Here is a 16,086-nt window from a genome sequence, read left to right as displayed (position 1 = left end):
TATAACCGTCTCATACTATCAAACAATTCTCAAGAAAAACAAAATATTAATGTACACTCAATTATTTTACCTCTCTAGTTCTTCTCTCCCTTCCATAGAAAAGGGAAAGAGATATGGGAAGGAAGAGAAAGAAGTGAGAGAAATAAGAGCCATCGACGCCCGTGAACAAAATTTCATGATTTCTAACCATGAAAAATGAAGAAAGTGTTATAGGACGACGCAGACCAGCCTTCAGGACTGGGGTACTTAACCTCTTAAGAGGAGCACCACACTTTGTTTCACCACCAATTTGGGATTGTTTTACAACACACCCTCCCAAGATCACATCACAGTAGAATAGATCGTGCCGATAACGTATTATATAATGATGCAGACCAACCTTCTGAGCTGCTAATGATACTGTCTACTTTGGGACATCTGAACGACTTAACCTCATGGTTTTAAAAAGTCTTACTAAACAAGGACGTTTAACCTCTTAAGAAGCACCACACTCCGTCTTGTCACCAATGTGAGATCAGTTTACAATAAAAAGAGCAAAAATTAACTCATTGTAAGAAGTTGGTCATCGTTGGATGCCCATTTTGGTGGGGTCATATTTTGGGCACCTTGCTGAGTTGGTCAGATTTTCCTTCTTGACATTCAAGAGAAAAAGAACATTTTATCTTTTCTAGGGCTTGTTTTTTTTCCGTTTCCCTCTTTGGAGGCCAAGACGATTTGGAAGTATGTTAGAACTTTCATCCTTCAACAAAAAAATGTTAGAACTTTCATATCCACGAGTTTCTCAAGACCATTTCTTCCTCTTTCTATTCTTTTCAATGATAACTACAATATTTGAATTTGCATGTTTAACTGGCTGTCTTGGTCTTAGGCGGCAGAGTCTGACGTTTTCCTTGCAAATATTAGCATGACTTTTGAAGAGGCTGAAAAAGGTCAACGCTACACCCCAACCACCAACTGATGTTCAAGAAAAAAATAATACTATGTTATAGAAAAATTCATAGAATTAGAGGAACTATTCTTTTTGGACGAAATAATAAAAAGGGGACCCGAGAGAGACACACAAGAGCTTCATAAACGAAGTTATAGAAAAACAATACAATTGGTCAAGAAGCACGATTCTCGCCTAATTTAGAAGTCCGACGAATAACTTTATTGAAGGATATTTGTACAATAATGTTAAGAAAAAATAAATTTTCATAGATAATATAATATACTAGCCAAAACTAGTAACCTTTTTTACTACCTTGGATGAATGCATATGAACATATTAGTTGTGCACTCATCCTTGCAAGTAATTTATAAATAAGAGGTGTACCAACTGATTAGCTCCCCGAGATCTCCGGGTCAACCGGTATCAATGAATGAAGAGCGCAAATAAAAGGAAACAAGTACAAACTCCAACAATCTAGGTAAAGAACTGATCCAAGATCTTATTCTATTAATTGTATGTAATACACTTGGTTTGTTTCTTTTATTTGATCAAGAACTAGAAGACAAAAAAATCGAAAGAAATACAAAAACAACTAAGGACACACAAATCCAACTACAACAAAACCCTAACCAGCAGAACCAAAGTCATTATGGATACAATCCCATAGTCGGCAGTGTTTGCTCCAATGGAAAAGAAAAAAAATACTAAGTACCTGGAGTGGTTCAGCATGTATCAGTGTGGAGTTACGAAAGCAACTCTCTGTCTATCGAGTTTCATCTTCTAGGTTCCTGAAACCGGTAGTGAGATCCTCGTGAAGTTTGGTGAATTTAGCTACCAAAGCTGCTTCCCCTTCTGCTGGATCCTCAAACTTCTGAGACCTGTATAACGCAAGGAAAAGGAAACAAGAGTTTGTGATATCGTCAACATCGATATGCTAATATAAGGATATAAAAGATTACAAGTAATATGTTTAAGATTGTGATCGGAGAACGAGGCTTCATAGAAACAAGGGACACTAGCTGAAAAACTACTAGAGAAACTATTGGGGTAATAATGGCTATTTAATATTGGAGTTCAGGTAACTAGCGAACTGAATATTGGCATCTGAAGTTCTGAATTCAACTAACAGTAAGCTAGTTCATAGCCTCGCCTCAGCAAAGCTCATTGATCTACTTTCCTTGTCGGAGGTCTGAGAATCAAGTCAAGTGTCTCATTCTCGGAAAATGAGCAAATAAAGTACATTTGGATGTATAAAAATTCTTGTATCATTCCTTTTAGTTATTTGTCTATTATTTCACTTACACTAATCGGTAGAAGAGATCTCCCATCCGTTGCTTGATAACAGAATATGTTATCTTCTGGCCATCTGTTCCAGCTCCTCGCTCCACTGTCTGCAGATGAAATCCAGTAAATGCATTGAAGGACAATTGCCAAATTGCATATCACATCTTAGCTAGTGGTAACCGCCCTAAATTACGTCTTAGTCCTGTTTATGTTCAAAGCGCTCTGACCACAAATATCGAAAAAAAAAACATGTTCTAAGCTTTTATTTAAGATAAATTTATATCCTTCAAGTTTTAATTATATTTCGATATTTACGTTTGTTATAGCTATTTCTCATAACAAATGGAGCTTTTAAGGGGAAGCTGAAAACCAGAGATATCGAAAGCTTTACCTGGTTGGCCAAATTATAGAAATGGATAATGTTGCGCATCATCCACACAGATTTGTAGAACGGACAGAACTTGTCGTATCTGTCGAGATTATATAAAATATATAAGAAACAGATTTCACAGATAAAACTAAGAAAAAGAACTAGAATTCATCAGATATGCGAGTATATTGATACTTACGGGGTAAATGCGTTCTGAGCTAGGTAATCTTCTCTCAGAAGCTTTGCTGTCTCCAGAATGATCTTATCTGTTTCTGCTAAAGCATCTTTTCCAACAAGCTACGATATAAAAGCCTCATAATTAGCACATCAGTGGCGACTAATTAAAAAAACAAATTATTCATTCAAACAATAACAGAAAAATTCAAGATCTAATAGGCCATAAGTGGATCTTATCTACAGGTAAGATAAAAAAAAATTGGAGCGAGGAAGCCAACATACTTGCACAATTTCATTCAGATCATCTTCTCTTTGTAGCACTTCACGAGCTTTAGTCCTAATATCAATGAAGTCTGAATCGAATTGTTCATAGAAAGACTCTAAGGCCTGCAAGAAGAAGAAATTGTGCGTGAGAGTCAAAATAATTGATTAACCACCTTGTAGATATCCAAGGGGACAAAAGAATCTGCAACGTCTTAATAGAAGATAAAATTGCAGAAGATGATAATACCGTTGAGTATTTTGAGTATGAAATAAGCCAGTTTACAGAAGGGAAATGCTTTCTCTGAGCAAGTTTCTTGTCCAACCCCCAGAAAACCTACAAAACAATGATAGATAGACAAAGATAAAGCATATGACAAAAAGAGAACATCGAGCACCGCATACATAGACTAGAAAGGGATATTTAGGAAGTAGGACCATGTTTTTTTAGTGAACCAGATACTCGATTCATGCTTAATAACTTCAAAAAAAATCCTACGCACACAGATGGAGAGACAACAAAATGAGCATATCTATTTCATGATTAATATGGCCCATATGGCTTACAATGAACGATTCTGTATCCACAGTTAGAAGAACATTTAGTGTAATGCTAAGTGCTAACATCTTAATCCTGACTTCTATAATTGCCACTCTGATGTTTATGCTGTTCGCTTAGAAAGTGAATGGGTTTGGAAGTTCATTCTTACCTGGACAATACTGAGAGTTGCAGATGTAACAGGGTCGGAGAAATCTCCTCCTGGAGGAGAAACTGCACCGACAATTGTGACACTACCAGTACGTTCTGGGCCACCAAGACATTTCACTTTACCAGCACGTTCGTAGAAAGAGGCTAAACGTGCTGCAAGATATGCAGGATAACCACTATCAGCAGGCATTTCAGCCTGCATTTAAGGTTTTGTTCAACCCATCAGTAAATTTGATTTCACAATTAAATTGGACAAAAACAAACAATACGTAAAACAACTTAAAATATAGAAAATGGTATTAGAATAAAAATATTAGAATAAAAATAAGTGTTGACATAAAAATACCCAAACAACATGTAAAACCGTACTACCTCAAGATTCGAAACAAAAGAATGAGTGATATGCTGCAAATTTCAACTCAGGGTATTAAGATAAAATAATTACCAAACGCCCTGAAATTTCACGCAAAGCTTCTGCCCAACGAGATGTGGAATCAGCCATCATACTAACATTGTAACCCATATCTCTGAAATATTCAGCAATTGTGATGCCTGGAAATACCACATACAGGAACTAGGAGTTAGCTTAATGTACATAGGTGATATCAAAATTTCACGTAAATGGTTTAACGGGTATCGGCAGGACCAATAATATTACCTGTATAGATGGAGGCCTCTCGGGCAGCCACAGGCATGTTAGAAGTATTAGCTACAAGAGTAGTACGTTTCATGACAGATTCTTCACGACCATCCGGCAACGTCATTGTTAATTGAGGGAAGTCCATAAGAACCTGCATAATGTAGAGTTCAAAGTTAACATATGAAGTAATGAAGTTGAAGAATTAATAGGAAAACAAAGTTTTACGCACCTCTGCCATCTCATTTCCTCTTTCTCCGCAACCAACATAAACCACGGTGTCGGAGTTAGAGTACTGCGTGTGAATGATTATGCTTAGAAAACATGAATCGCGGTCGATCCTCAAAAATTTCATATACCAATAACAATAACCAAAGAGAAATCACCTTAGAAAGAGCTTGACTAATAACTGTTTTCCCGCAACCAAAAGCTCCAGGAATGGCACAAGTTCCTCCAAGAACGGAGGGGAAAAGTGCATCAAGTACTCGCTACGTAAGCATACACAAAATCGTCAGAAACAACCAATTATTGAAATATAGCAGTCATAGACTCGTGTGAATGCAACATGACCACTGTGACGATCGCATATTACCTGCCCAGTTAGGAGAGGTGTATCAGCGGCAAGTTTTGACGCAACAGGTCTAGGTGTACGGACAGGCCAAGTCTGCAGATGAATGAAGTATAAGCTGATGTTAGAAAGTGGTAGCAATGCAAAATGCAAGTACATGATAACGACCTAGTTCAAAACTTCAAATATTTACAAAGGAAAGAAAATAACCTGAAGCATGGTAAACTGTTTCTTAACGCCTTGGAACTCCAGCTCTAGAACAGTATCCTGCATACGTTGAAAGCTGGTCAAGATACAATCACGATCAAAAATAATCATTTTTTCACCAAGAATATTCGTACTTTATATAGCCTCAATAGATCATAACTCGTAAGTATAAAAACAATATAGTCCCATTGATAAATTCTCAAGAAACACATAAATGACTTACAACATGGACGTCTTTATGGGTATCGGTACCGAGAACCAATATGAGGAGTCAGATAAGGCAAGTGAGAAAAGACAGCAAAGGATAAGGTTGTATTAAACTTTTTACTTCTCGTAGTTTTTCTTTTCTTTGAACAAGAACAAGAAATTTTCTTCTCGTAGTTATTAGGTCCTTCATTTTTGTACTTAACGACTATATTTTACTTTGTACTAACCATTGTTGCATTAAACACAAAAAAACCCTCTATTTAGACTGTTATTTTGCGGTGCAACACAAATGTCTACAAGTTCACACAAGATGGTCATGCAATAACTTCATACTTACTGAAGTGACTGGAGACTAGAGTGTCAGATATGAGAACTCCAGTATGAGTATCAGAGTATCTATCAGATACGGCAGAAAAAACTTAAAAAGTGATATTCATATTACATAGTAAATTTCAATTTTCAAGGTAGACAAACATTATCTCATCTAAAATTTGATAAAAATGTTTTGAAAATTGAAATATCAAAATACAGCTTGATCTGAACATAAAAAACAACATGAAGATAAGAAAAGTCAAATGCTAATGCTCATGAAACAAGTTTGGAATTACAACCACTAAGTAGTGAATTGATAAGTAAAAACCCTACAATGAAACTGGTCGGGCATGACATCTTTTTACTGTATTTGGCACCATGATAACAAGAAACAGACAAAATTAATTTAAGAGATGGAATTTCTAAATGTTATATTACACCAATGAAAACATACAAGTCACTAAAACTCATCAAGCCTAGCATCCCCAGATCCAAACCTAGATACAGAAAAGATAAAGAAACCAACCTGTAGTGAGTACTGACCAGCTGGGGCAACATATGTGATCTTTCCCATGGCATCAGGAGGAAGTGCAATATGATGTTGCATCAAACTATTCTCAAAAACAGTCTGCAATAAAATATTAACAAAAAATGACTTAGATAAGAGGACAATTTGTTGAACTAACACGGAATGTTTTCAAGGTGGTATTTCACATTTGAAAAGGATGAGTACTCATCATTTAACTTACAGCATATAAGTCTCCACCAGTTAATAGGTCACCCTCGCCTGCAATCAGAAAAGAAAATACATAAGAAATGGTTATGTACTTTACCACTCAAGACAACCACAACATGATATTCACATGTTAAGCAGATACAATTTTCAAACATTACCTAGTTTCTTAGGTTGGAATTCCCAAAGTATATCTTTGTCAAGAGCAGGGACAGCGACACCACGAGGGATGTAGACATCACCAGATCTTTTGGCAATGGTTTTCAGAGGTCTCTGGCATAAAAAAAAAAAACCAATATTTAGTTAACATTGTGAACTTGTTCTAGTAGCTTGCCTATTTACTCCATAAGATCATGTAACATGAGAAGCAGAGTTGAATGGTTGAAGAGTTAAAGCCAAACTACACAAAAAATCATTGAATAGGCATTGTTGTGAATATTCCTTTTGCTGTTTATGTTTTTAAGAGGTACCGTGTTACCAAGAGTCAAAAAAGATAATCATGAAATAAATGAAGATGAACATTTCTAGTGAGCTGAAGCTTTTAACAAACCTGAATACCATCAAAAATGTTTCCCAAGATTCCAGGTCCCAACTCCACTGAAAGGGGCTGAAAAGAAAACTCATCAGCTGTAGTATGAAGCAAACATTGTACGTTATCTTTGAAAAAGACAGTGTAGAACAAAATAGCCAAAAAATACCTTATGGGTTCTTAAAACCGGGTCATTCACGGTCAACCCAGCTGTTTCTTCATACACTGAAATATTATAACAAAGATCAAATAAGAAGAATTGTGGATTTCGTATTCCAATAGAAGAACAACTCTGAAATGAAAGCGATGTTCAGCACTAAATCTGAATGAATGTAGTGATACTAAGAGACCAACAAGAATTATAGAACACTTACGTGAAAGGGTAAAATATCGAAATAGCAAAGTTTATTAGAGTACAAATCAAAATCGAATACCTTGAATGGTAGCAGAATCTCCTTCCAGTCGAATAATTTCCCCGATAAGATTGTCATTTCCAACACGTACAAGTTCATACATAGCAGCCCCTGCCATTCCATCTGCAACAACGACAGGTCCTGATACCTGCAAAGATATGACAAAAAAGCAAGGAACATAAAAGAAGAGTTAAAAACTCATAAAGTTTACATAATCAAATCACCAGACTGATCACTCAAATCACTTATTAATTAAGTAAAATTGAGATTGACTATAAGAATTAATTAGATAAAAAGAAAATCAATCGATCTCTTTCAGATCATTAGATTCACTAAAACCTCATCTTCAAAACTAGATTAACTAACACCTAAGTCGTAAATCTGAACCACGATCAAATCCAGAAACCTAATCGTAAGAATCTGAATTGTCCAAATCCGAAAAAAATAAAATAATAGGTCAAAATCAATGATTACCTTGCGGACATAACCATACTCGCTTTCTTTCTCAGAATCCTCAAATGTTGTCAATCGAGCTCCATAGACTGACGGCATTTTTGCAGAAAGAACTACGATATTTCAAATGATAAGATGATTAGAAACCAAAATTCAAAGATCTTATAGTCAAAACTGAAGAAATCGAAACAGATCAGGTGTACTAACCTAGGGTTACCAGCAGCAACTATACTTTTGTAGAGAGAGAGAGAGAGAGAGAGAGGATTTGCACTTCAACAGCAGCGAAGATCCAAATCCGAGAAAACCAGTAATCGGAAATTTGCCACACAATAAAACGTGGAGTTCTTTGAGTAGTAAACTTTTAATACGACAATAACTAGATACACATCGATGTTCTCCAATAAAAAACCGGCATCTATATCATTCATATTGGTAACTAACTGCATTTTATTCAAAGAGATTTTGATATTGACCCCACATAACATGAAATATTTGGATTAGGCTCCCGTGTTTTTGGAATGACCAAACTACCCTTCTCTCCATTTTCTTTTTCTGCCTTCTCCTAGCTTTTCTAAGCTCCAATGGATAAGATCTAAAATCCTCTCATCCATGAGGTATTATTCCTTATTTAAAATATTTACTTTCTATTTTTGCCTAACATATATGGAATTAGTAATTAGAAGGACCAATTTTCACTTTTCTCCCCAACCCCCTTTCTCTGTCACTCACACTCTTTCAACCCTTACAAAAACAATATTTCGCTTCAACAATCATCGAAATTTGGATCATTTCTACCGGCGAACACGAAGTGATTGTTAGGTAAAAGAGAGCTTAATTTCCCTAAAGAGGGTCATTCCTTTACTTCCTAGAAGTGATTGTTAGGTAAAAGAGAGCTTAATTTCCCTAAAGAGGGTCATTCCTTTACTTCCTAAAGAGCTCCGAACTCAGAAAATATGAATTAGAATTCACTAACATATTATGAGTTGCTTAATGTCCCCCTTACTCTATCTCACTAGATATATAACTCAACTGAATGACGGTTGTTATTTGTAAAAGTCCCCCTTACTCTATCTCACAAGATATATAACTCAACTGAAAGGCAGTTGTTATTTATAAAGTTTGTTGTGTTATTTACATAGCTAAAGGTTGTTCTTTTTTCACTATTTCCTACACAATTTCTTATTTAAAGATCAACTGAGGGTTTAAGACTAATACAGAGATTGTTGTGGGGGAAGGGGTTGGGGTGCCGACCAAATGACTTTGACGGTCAAATTAGTTATCTTATATGAAAAATAACAGTTAAATGGATTAAGGACATAAATATCACCATTATGAGGTCGTTGAGTATGGTGCGACTCTAGAGTGGCCCGAGAGCGCTCTATAAGAGTTGCATGAATAAATATTACTCCCCCTGTTCCAAAATGAATGACCTATTTTGAAAGCCCAACATTTTAAGAATATCATTAATTAGAGTTTGACTTTGAAATTCATTAACTTTTTTACAATACAACGAAAAAGTTTTAACTTACGTTTAAATAAAGTTGTCATTACATTTATAGTAATGAGTATTATTGGAAAGAACGAAAAAATTCTTTTCTTTATATTTAAAAATAGGACACTACAATGGGACAACTCAAAAGAAAATTAAATCATTTAATTTGGGACGGAGGGAGTATTAATTAGTCAACCAATAGGTCAGAGCATGTTGATTAGGATCGAAGAGTCTGACTACCACTATTTTGATTGGTCTCTAACTGCACGAAGGAGAAACCACATGAGAGGGAGAAAGGTCACCAGTAATCAAGGAATCTCTACCGTTCCTGCGATTACTATTGGACAATGGTCTGTGGTAATCGCGGTGGTGGTTTGTGGTGATGGAAGTGGTAATGGTGGTGGACTCTTGGAAATATGGTGATGGGGGCATTGTGGTGGTCGAGTTATGGTGTTTAGGATGCTAGTGCAGGCGATAGAGGTATGGTGCTAGTGGAAGTACGATTGTGTCGTTGGTCGTAAAAATTGGGCGGTGGTTGAGTAATAGTGGTGGTAAAAGTCTAGCCGTGGAGGTTGTGAAAATGTGGCGATGATGGTGGCAAGTGTGGTCCGGTTTTGTTGTGATGGTAGTTTTTTTTTCTCTTTTTTGTTGAAGGGTCGTGATGGTAGTTGCGTTCATGGAAGTGTAGTGAAAGTTTTGTTGCGATACATTCGAAATAAGTGAGAACAAAGATTTTGTCAAATAAAATTTAGGCACATACTGTCAACTCGTTAATACTGTCAACTCGTTAATACCAGACTAAGAGCACCTCTAATGCAAGACTCAAGAAAAATTCTTAACGTCAAGTGTGAAAAGTGAATCTCTACTTGGTCTCTTTCTTATTTGGCCACTTAGAGATACTCTATTGAAAAACTTCTCCTATGCAACACTGGAGAGAAATACTAAAAACCTATATTTCGGTATAAAAACAATTGATTTGTTTATGTGGCACTTAAAGATCCTCGATCCTCTAATTTAGAGTGTCCTATTAAGAATCTCTAAAATAAATCTTGTCACAAGAAAAACTGTAAAAAAATCCAATGTGGACTTTAAGGTTTAGAGTTCCAGTGTTGCCTTGGAGATGCTCTTTAACTTTCTTACCTTTTTAATTGAATAAACAACAAAACCGCTTATTTTTATGTTACCATACAACACAACACAATTGTTTGAGATGTGGATAAGCGTTTTCTACGAGTGTAAAACTCCGAACCATTTTTTCTATCTGTCTGCTGAAAATATCATTGCACCAGCCAGAACAAGACCTTGTGTAAGGGTGCTTCGCCAACACAATCAAAGCAGTTAGCAAAAATAGTGGCATTTTTTTTTATCATCCGCATTCCTATTATGGATCACGGTCTCGAAGAAAAAAAAAATCTTCATCTGTATGAGATACGGACGACCTATTTTTTCAGAAACAAATGTAGGTGTGTTTTGCTCAGGCTGTCGGACCCGGATATTTCTTTTCTAGTTTATTTCTGCAACATTCTAGCTCGTGTAGGTTTTCGTGATTAAAGAACCCAATTAAAACTTATAGCAAAAGATCCCCCTGCAATCTCAAATTATAGCTATTGTTTGTTTTTGGTTCCTAGTAAAGATGAAACTGAATAAATACTACTAAAAATGCAGATGAAGTTATAAACCACACCCCACTTGAGATACAAAACTAACCCTCCCTGCTAAAACAAAGTAACATTCATTTTTAACATTGAAAGTAGAAGAAGAAATACACATCAAGAAAGAGGAATAAAAGAAGTTGTCAGTAATAACACATTAAAATTTTCTCTACACTCAGAGGGATAAACTAGTAGTTATTTATCTGTGGAAAATAAGATGCATTTTTCGTACCTAAGGAGTCTTCAACCGCTACATCTAGTCACTCTGGCTAAAGAATGTAAACCTTTGCCCTCGTCGAGCATAATTTGACTATTCACCTGCACAAAAAGCAGTCCAGAGACACCACCTGTTAACACCTCACTCGGTACATAAAATACATTTCTCTATCTTAGCTGATACGGAACTGTTATAGGGTCAGAATGTCAGATAGTGTCTAAATTCATACGCTGCTTTCATAGAAATAACCAATCTTCTACTTCTGATTCTTATCAACGGGGAATGTAGTACCTAGTGTCAATCTCAAATGGCTAGCTATATTTAGATATCAAATTGAAACTCAAACAACGGTCTTGATCCATAAATATTTGCAACTAATTCCGTAACCCGAGTATTTTAACAAATAAGTAAGGAGCCAAAGATGAGAACGAGAAAGCAAGAGTTTTTTAGAAACAAGAAATGTTTCAAATTAGAAGGATCACAACTACCTGGAACTTAATATGCCAAAGACTTGACCAAAATATATGTACCCCTCTATTTGTCAGGATGCCCCCGTTTAGCCCTGCGTCTCGTGTGATTTGCGTTGCTACTCCGAGAAGGCTTCTTCGCCTTTTTACTGCAAGATTACAAAGAAAAAAGAAGAAGAGATCAAGCAATCATCACAAGGTCTGAACTTTGAATACAAGTTCAAAATCATCCAGAGAAGAGAAGGACCATAGAGTATAGCTGTATCTTCTACTGCAAACCCAACTAAAGCTGGAAAAAAAAAACTAACCAGAAGATAGCTGAACAGAATCTAAGCAGAAAGAACACCGGTAATGCCAATACAGCAGAAGCCTACACAGAAATTGTGGTTCAGAGATAAATAAAATATTGCTGGTGTAAAAATTGCAAATTGCTGAATAACTGTGAGAAGAAGAAATTCCAGTCAAAAGACGAAAAGTAGATCAGAGTTCTTCACATATACATACCACAAACCACACCAACTCTTTTGTCGCAAGTGGTTTGGTTAGCTCATGGTTGCTTAGTTTATCCTGGACAACAGCTTGCACCTGACAATCAAGATATGACACTATGAGAAGCCAATACCGTTATAGAATATGTTCAAGGGTAGGAGTTACATAACAAAATAATACAACCTATTCACCATTTAATGACAAAACTAAGTCGAAATCTACAAATCTGGTGTTATTGACAAGCAAAACAAGCCTAACCAAAGGAAAAAAAAAATGAAAGGAAATAATATCGTAGTGACACCTGATGATGGTATGTTGTGGCAGTCTTAAGGAATTTTGTGTAAGCATGGACTGCTTTCTCCGTATACGGCTTCAACACGACTCGTGCTTGATCAACATGCGGTTTGGCAACAGTAGCAACCTGATCGATGTAAGGTTTGCTGATCTTTTTAACTTCCTGTCATCACAATAAAGCTTTCTGAATTGGAAACATGGTTTAGGACATAGTCGGTGGCCCAGAAGGTTAAAGCGAGGAAAATTACCTTAAGATAAGGATCTGCCAATTCTTGCACTTTGGCAACATGGGGAGTTATGGCACTTTTAGACGTTTCATAAATTTCAACAGTTTTCGTGGTTATTGTTTGCACATGTGGTCCAACATAAGTTGTAACTGTCACCCAATGTTCCTTCAGAGTTGGGACCAGTTTCTACAAAAAAGCATCGAATCAGATTACAAGTTAATTGCACATATAGAATGTTAAATATTTCCACTTTCCAACCAAGGCAAGTTCTCTCTGAGTAACTGCAGGATTCAACAGGTGCTCTGACCCCTTGCTTGCGAAAATAATATTTTAAGCTTACGACAAAAGATTGGTCGACAGACCACGAATAACAAGAGCTACTCCTTAATTGGGGATGGGTCGATCAACCCAGGTAACAGGTGGATTGGATCTGTTCGTGGGTAGACCAAGCTGAACCCATGGTGACCCCACAAGTCAAGGATTTCCAACTTAAGAAGAAGCAGGCACAATTAATGTAAAAGCACTCCTATATACCAACTGTAATAGCAACTTTGCATCTATTTTTTTACATGTACCATGTACGCACATGAATATAAGCATGTATATAAACATGTAAACATATATATACATATACATATATACACACAAACACTCAAGTTTGAAGAGCCAACGATCCTGAAATGATCCGGAGCCGGTATGGGACAGATCAGCTTTAAAGACGGGATGTGGGTAGAGATCGCGTCACTACCTAGCTTCACATAAAATAATGCTATGGTGCTAGTTGTTAGAACTTACAGTTTTAACGGTTTCAATATGGGGTGCAGCCCACTTCTCAGCTTGAGCTTTCTTCTCCAGGGTCTACAACAATTTAGAAAAGTGAAATTGATTAGTCTACAAGAGTGGAGACTATTTGATAGTAAGACACTTCATCTTAGTGAATAAAAAGGTAGTAATAATAATAAAAGTTTCAAAAAAGAAGGTAGTGATAATTTCAAAACCAGTATATCAAAGAATATGACCTTTTGAATCGCAACATTCATTGCAGGTTTCCCATGTTGGCTCCAGTGAGTTGCAATAAACGACTGGAAGCTCACAAAATATTCATTCAGATAAAGATGTCCAATGATATATGCCATAAAATCTATGTAACTGGAGAAAGTTTACCTGACAGTGAACTAAGTGGTTTGCAAGCCATGGTGGAAACCATGCTCCATGAACCTGATTAAGAATAATACATGTCAAGTCATCAATCTATCAAAACATATTGCGTAACAATTTTAACCATAGGTTGATGCCTGATGGGTAATCCTAGTTTGAGACTGCACATCTTGAAATAAAGAGTTATGAGATTATCAAAATGTGGCAATTTCCAAATGTTATAAAATAGATCTCCCCTCATAAAAAACCTAGATGCATCTCAGGATCTCGTATTTTAAATCTTACCTCCATCAACTCCTTCATTTTCGAAGAGGCTTCATAGTTTACCCTCATAAGTTCTTCCTGTAAACAAATGTTCAAACAAACAATAAATACAGATTCTCATCCCACATAGTGTAATATAATTTCTTTTCTTAAAGATAAAGGTGACCAACACCTCTGCCACTTGAAGAGCACGTTCAGTTTTCCGAATCCTGTCTTTCTGCTCATTGTCAGTCTTCCGAAGCTGTGATGAAACGAAAAGGATGAGTATGATTTCAGGCAAGCCTTACAAACATGATTCGACAAAATTTAAAAGATTTCAGCACACACGAAGAATTTATCAACACAGGGTAATGTAGTTATTTTTGGGATATATAAGAGGCTTATAGTGAGATATTATAACAGAAAACCTCAGATTCTACAAAAAACTTAAAATTGGCAATGGAATAGTACAAACCACTTACATGTTCTAGTTTCACATTAAGTATCTCCAATTTGTTCTCAGCTTCTGTTGCACGGACTTCCAATGAATTTCTCTTTGCATTTTGTTTTTCTATTTCCTTTCTCAGTTTACCAACCTGCCAAACGACCCACATCAAGAAAACTAAGCAACACTTTAAGAGTATTTAAAATGGCTTTTCTTTTTCTAATTAATAGTTACCTGCTTCTCAAGTTCAGCTGCACGTGCATGCGCATTACGGAGCTGCTCTGCTGCATCGACATTCCCCTTTTTCTAGAAATCACAACAACCAAGTTTGTCAGCACAACCTTGAATTTTGTTCAACCATATCTAAATAATAAAAGGTCAACTTATTGAGAAAATTTTACGCCTTTTAGATGAGGATTGGTACAACCAATGAAGGGCATTGAACCTTGACTTGTCCGAAGTGGGGAGAACTTACGAATTAACATGAACCCTTTGGACCCTTGTTTTTTATAACAATGGAACCAAATGACAACACTTATAGTTCGATATAGAGAAATTACCTGAAGTGATTCTATATCAGTTTGTAGTGATGATATGCTATCTGTTTTTTCCTGAATGACCTTTTCTAATCCTGAAATGCTCTCATCTTTCCTATTCAACTCCCGGGTTTTTTCCTCAATGCTTGATTCTTCAATAAAGAACAAAAACATAAATTATAACTCATGGCGAAAATTAGCTCAAGACTAGTTACTACCATTTTGGATTATAAGGCAGTAAATTGGGTTTAACAACTATTTCCCTATACTCAAAGTTGGTTCAAGTCAATACCAGCTACATCCTTGGATTAAAGCCAACAAAAGAAGGGTTAAGAGTTTGCTTGGATTTATAGAACAGATAGTTCTAAGCAAATAAACAACTAAAATACCAAATTAGAGCTAAAAGGTAACTTTTTTTTGGGTTTTTTCTTCAAAGCTGGTTGAAATTTAGCCCTAAAGCCTAAGATTTTAACCCAAACAAGCAAATCCCTTTACTTAAAGAGCAATATCAATACTACCGAGGAAAAATAAACCCTAAAATCCAATTTCACAAAACAACAAACATACAAGCAAATCAAGAACAAAAACCCCAACAAACAACAAAGATCTAGAATTAAATAAGTAAACATTTTCATCACATGATGAAAAAAAGAGAGAAAAAAAAAACAAACCTAAAATAGAGATCTTTGACTTAAGTTGGTCTAGTTCGATCTTCAATGACGAATCAGAAGAAACATCTGATGGTAAGATTATTTCATCGTCAATCCCTGCATCTGCCCTAATTTGGTGAGTAGAACAAATTAAAGCTACAAAGATTGAAAAGATCAAGAATTTGAGAGTAGCCATGAGAGAGAGAGAGAGAGTTTTAGAGAGAGAAAGAGAGATCTTATTAGTTCATCGAAGAATAGATATGAAAGGAAAAAAAAGGACAAACGGAGAAGAAAAGTGGTATTTATGTGGTAGAATCTTATTAGTTAGATTGCCACATGGACAATTACAGATGAAGTAGCATTTGTGTCTTCGTAACCTGAGAGATCCTCACTTTGGTCGGGTCCCACTTTTATTAGGTGCCTAC

The 16,086-nt window shown here is 36.0% G+C and overlaps 2 protein-coding genes across 4 annotated transcripts; both read right to left on the bottom strand.

The window, feature by feature from the left end:
• Positions 1-1,406: 1,406 nt before the first annotated feature.
• Positions 1,407-8,656, bottom strand: LOC147564411 (V-type proton ATPase catalytic subunit A). Of its 2 annotated transcripts, none has more exons than XM_086645881.1 (21): positions 7,999-8,656; positions 7,813-7,904; positions 7,360-7,486; positions 7,095-7,150; positions 6,947-7,003; positions 6,558-6,669; positions 6,413-6,450; positions 6,190-6,291; positions 5,148-5,204; positions 4,962-5,033; positions 4,756-4,857; positions 4,602-4,664; positions 4,391-4,523; positions 4,178-4,284; positions 3,734-3,928; positions 3,274-3,360; positions 3,045-3,149; positions 2,785-2,882; positions 2,607-2,685; positions 2,234-2,322; positions 1,407-1,809 (listed from the first exon to the last, which is right to left on the bottom strand). In XM_086645881.1, the coding sequence occupies exons 2-21, from the start codon at positions 7,888-7,890 to the stop codon at positions 1,695-1,697; spliced, it is 1,872 nt and encodes a 623-aa protein (XP_086502007.1). In that variant the 5' UTR covers positions 7,891-7,904; positions 7,999-8,656; the 3' UTR covers positions 1,407-1,694. The 2 variants fall into 2 exon arrangements, with proteins under 2 accessions (XP_086502007.1, XP_086502015.1); XM_086645889.1 differs by having other exon boundaries at positions 8,009-8,210.
• A 2,343-nt stretch (positions 8,657-10,999) lies between these two features.
• Positions 11,000-16,060, bottom strand: LOC147564410 (uncharacterized). Of its 2 annotated transcripts, none has more exons than XM_086645870.1 (15): positions 15,683-16,060; positions 15,036-15,163; positions 14,710-14,781; positions 14,513-14,626; positions 14,224-14,292; positions 14,073-14,129; positions 13,794-13,847; positions 13,649-13,711; positions 13,425-13,487; positions 12,651-12,815; positions 12,410-12,565; positions 12,124-12,204; positions 11,928-11,989; positions 11,638-11,768; positions 11,000-11,253 (listed from the first exon to the last, which is right to left on the bottom strand). In XM_086645870.1, exons 1-14 carry the CDS (start codon positions 15,855-15,857, stop codon positions 11,687-11,689), a joined length of 1,341 nt encoding a protein of 446 aa, XP_086501996.1. In that variant the 5' UTR covers positions 15,858-16,060; the 3' UTR covers positions 11,000-11,253; positions 11,638-11,686. The 2 variants fall into 2 exon arrangements, with proteins under 2 accessions (XP_086501996.1, XP_086501988.1); XM_086645862.1 differs by having other exon boundaries at positions 11,641-11,768; positions 15,683-16,040.
• Between the last annotated feature and the right edge of the window lie 26 nt (positions 16,061-16,086).

This window comes from Eschscholzia californica, unplaced genomic scaffold (genome assembly GCF_041429995.1).
Source record: "Eschscholzia californica isolate CP2 unplaced genomic scaffold, dmEscCali1.0.p SCAF_1, whole genome shotgun sequence".
In the NCBI taxonomy this organism is placed as follows: domain Eukaryota; kingdom Viridiplantae; phylum Streptophyta; class Magnoliopsida; order Ranunculales; family Papaveraceae; genus Eschscholzia; species Eschscholzia californica.
This window is presented reverse-complemented; position numbering and strand designations above follow the sequence as displayed.

Bases quoted from the DNA above. Each gene is read 5' to 3' on its own strand.
- LOC147564410 (XM_086645870.1), bottom strand. From the start codon at position 15,857: ATGGCTACTCTCAAATTCTTGATCTTTTCAATCTTTGTAGCTTTAATT. The intron at 12,816-13,424 runs GTAAGTTCTAAC...GCTTTTTTGTAG, and splicing joins ATATTGAAACCGTTAAAACT to AAACTGGTCCCAACTCTGAA. The intron at 12,566-12,650 runs GTAATTTTCCTC...TTGTGATGACAG, and splicing joins TGGCAGATCCTTATCTTAAG to GAAGTTAAAAAGATCAGCAA.
- LOC147564411 (XM_086645881.1), bottom strand. From the start codon at position 7,890: ATGCCGTCAGTCTATGGAGCTCGATTGACAACATTTGAGGATTCTGAG. The intron at 2,883-3,044 runs GTATGTTGGCTT...TTTATATCGTAG, and splicing joins ATCTGAATGAAATTGTGCAA to CTTGTTGGAAAAGATGCTTT. The intron at 1,810-2,233 runs GTAAGTGAAATA...TGCGTTATACAG, and splicing joins GATCTCTTCTACCGATTAGT to GTCTCAGAAGTTTGAGGATC.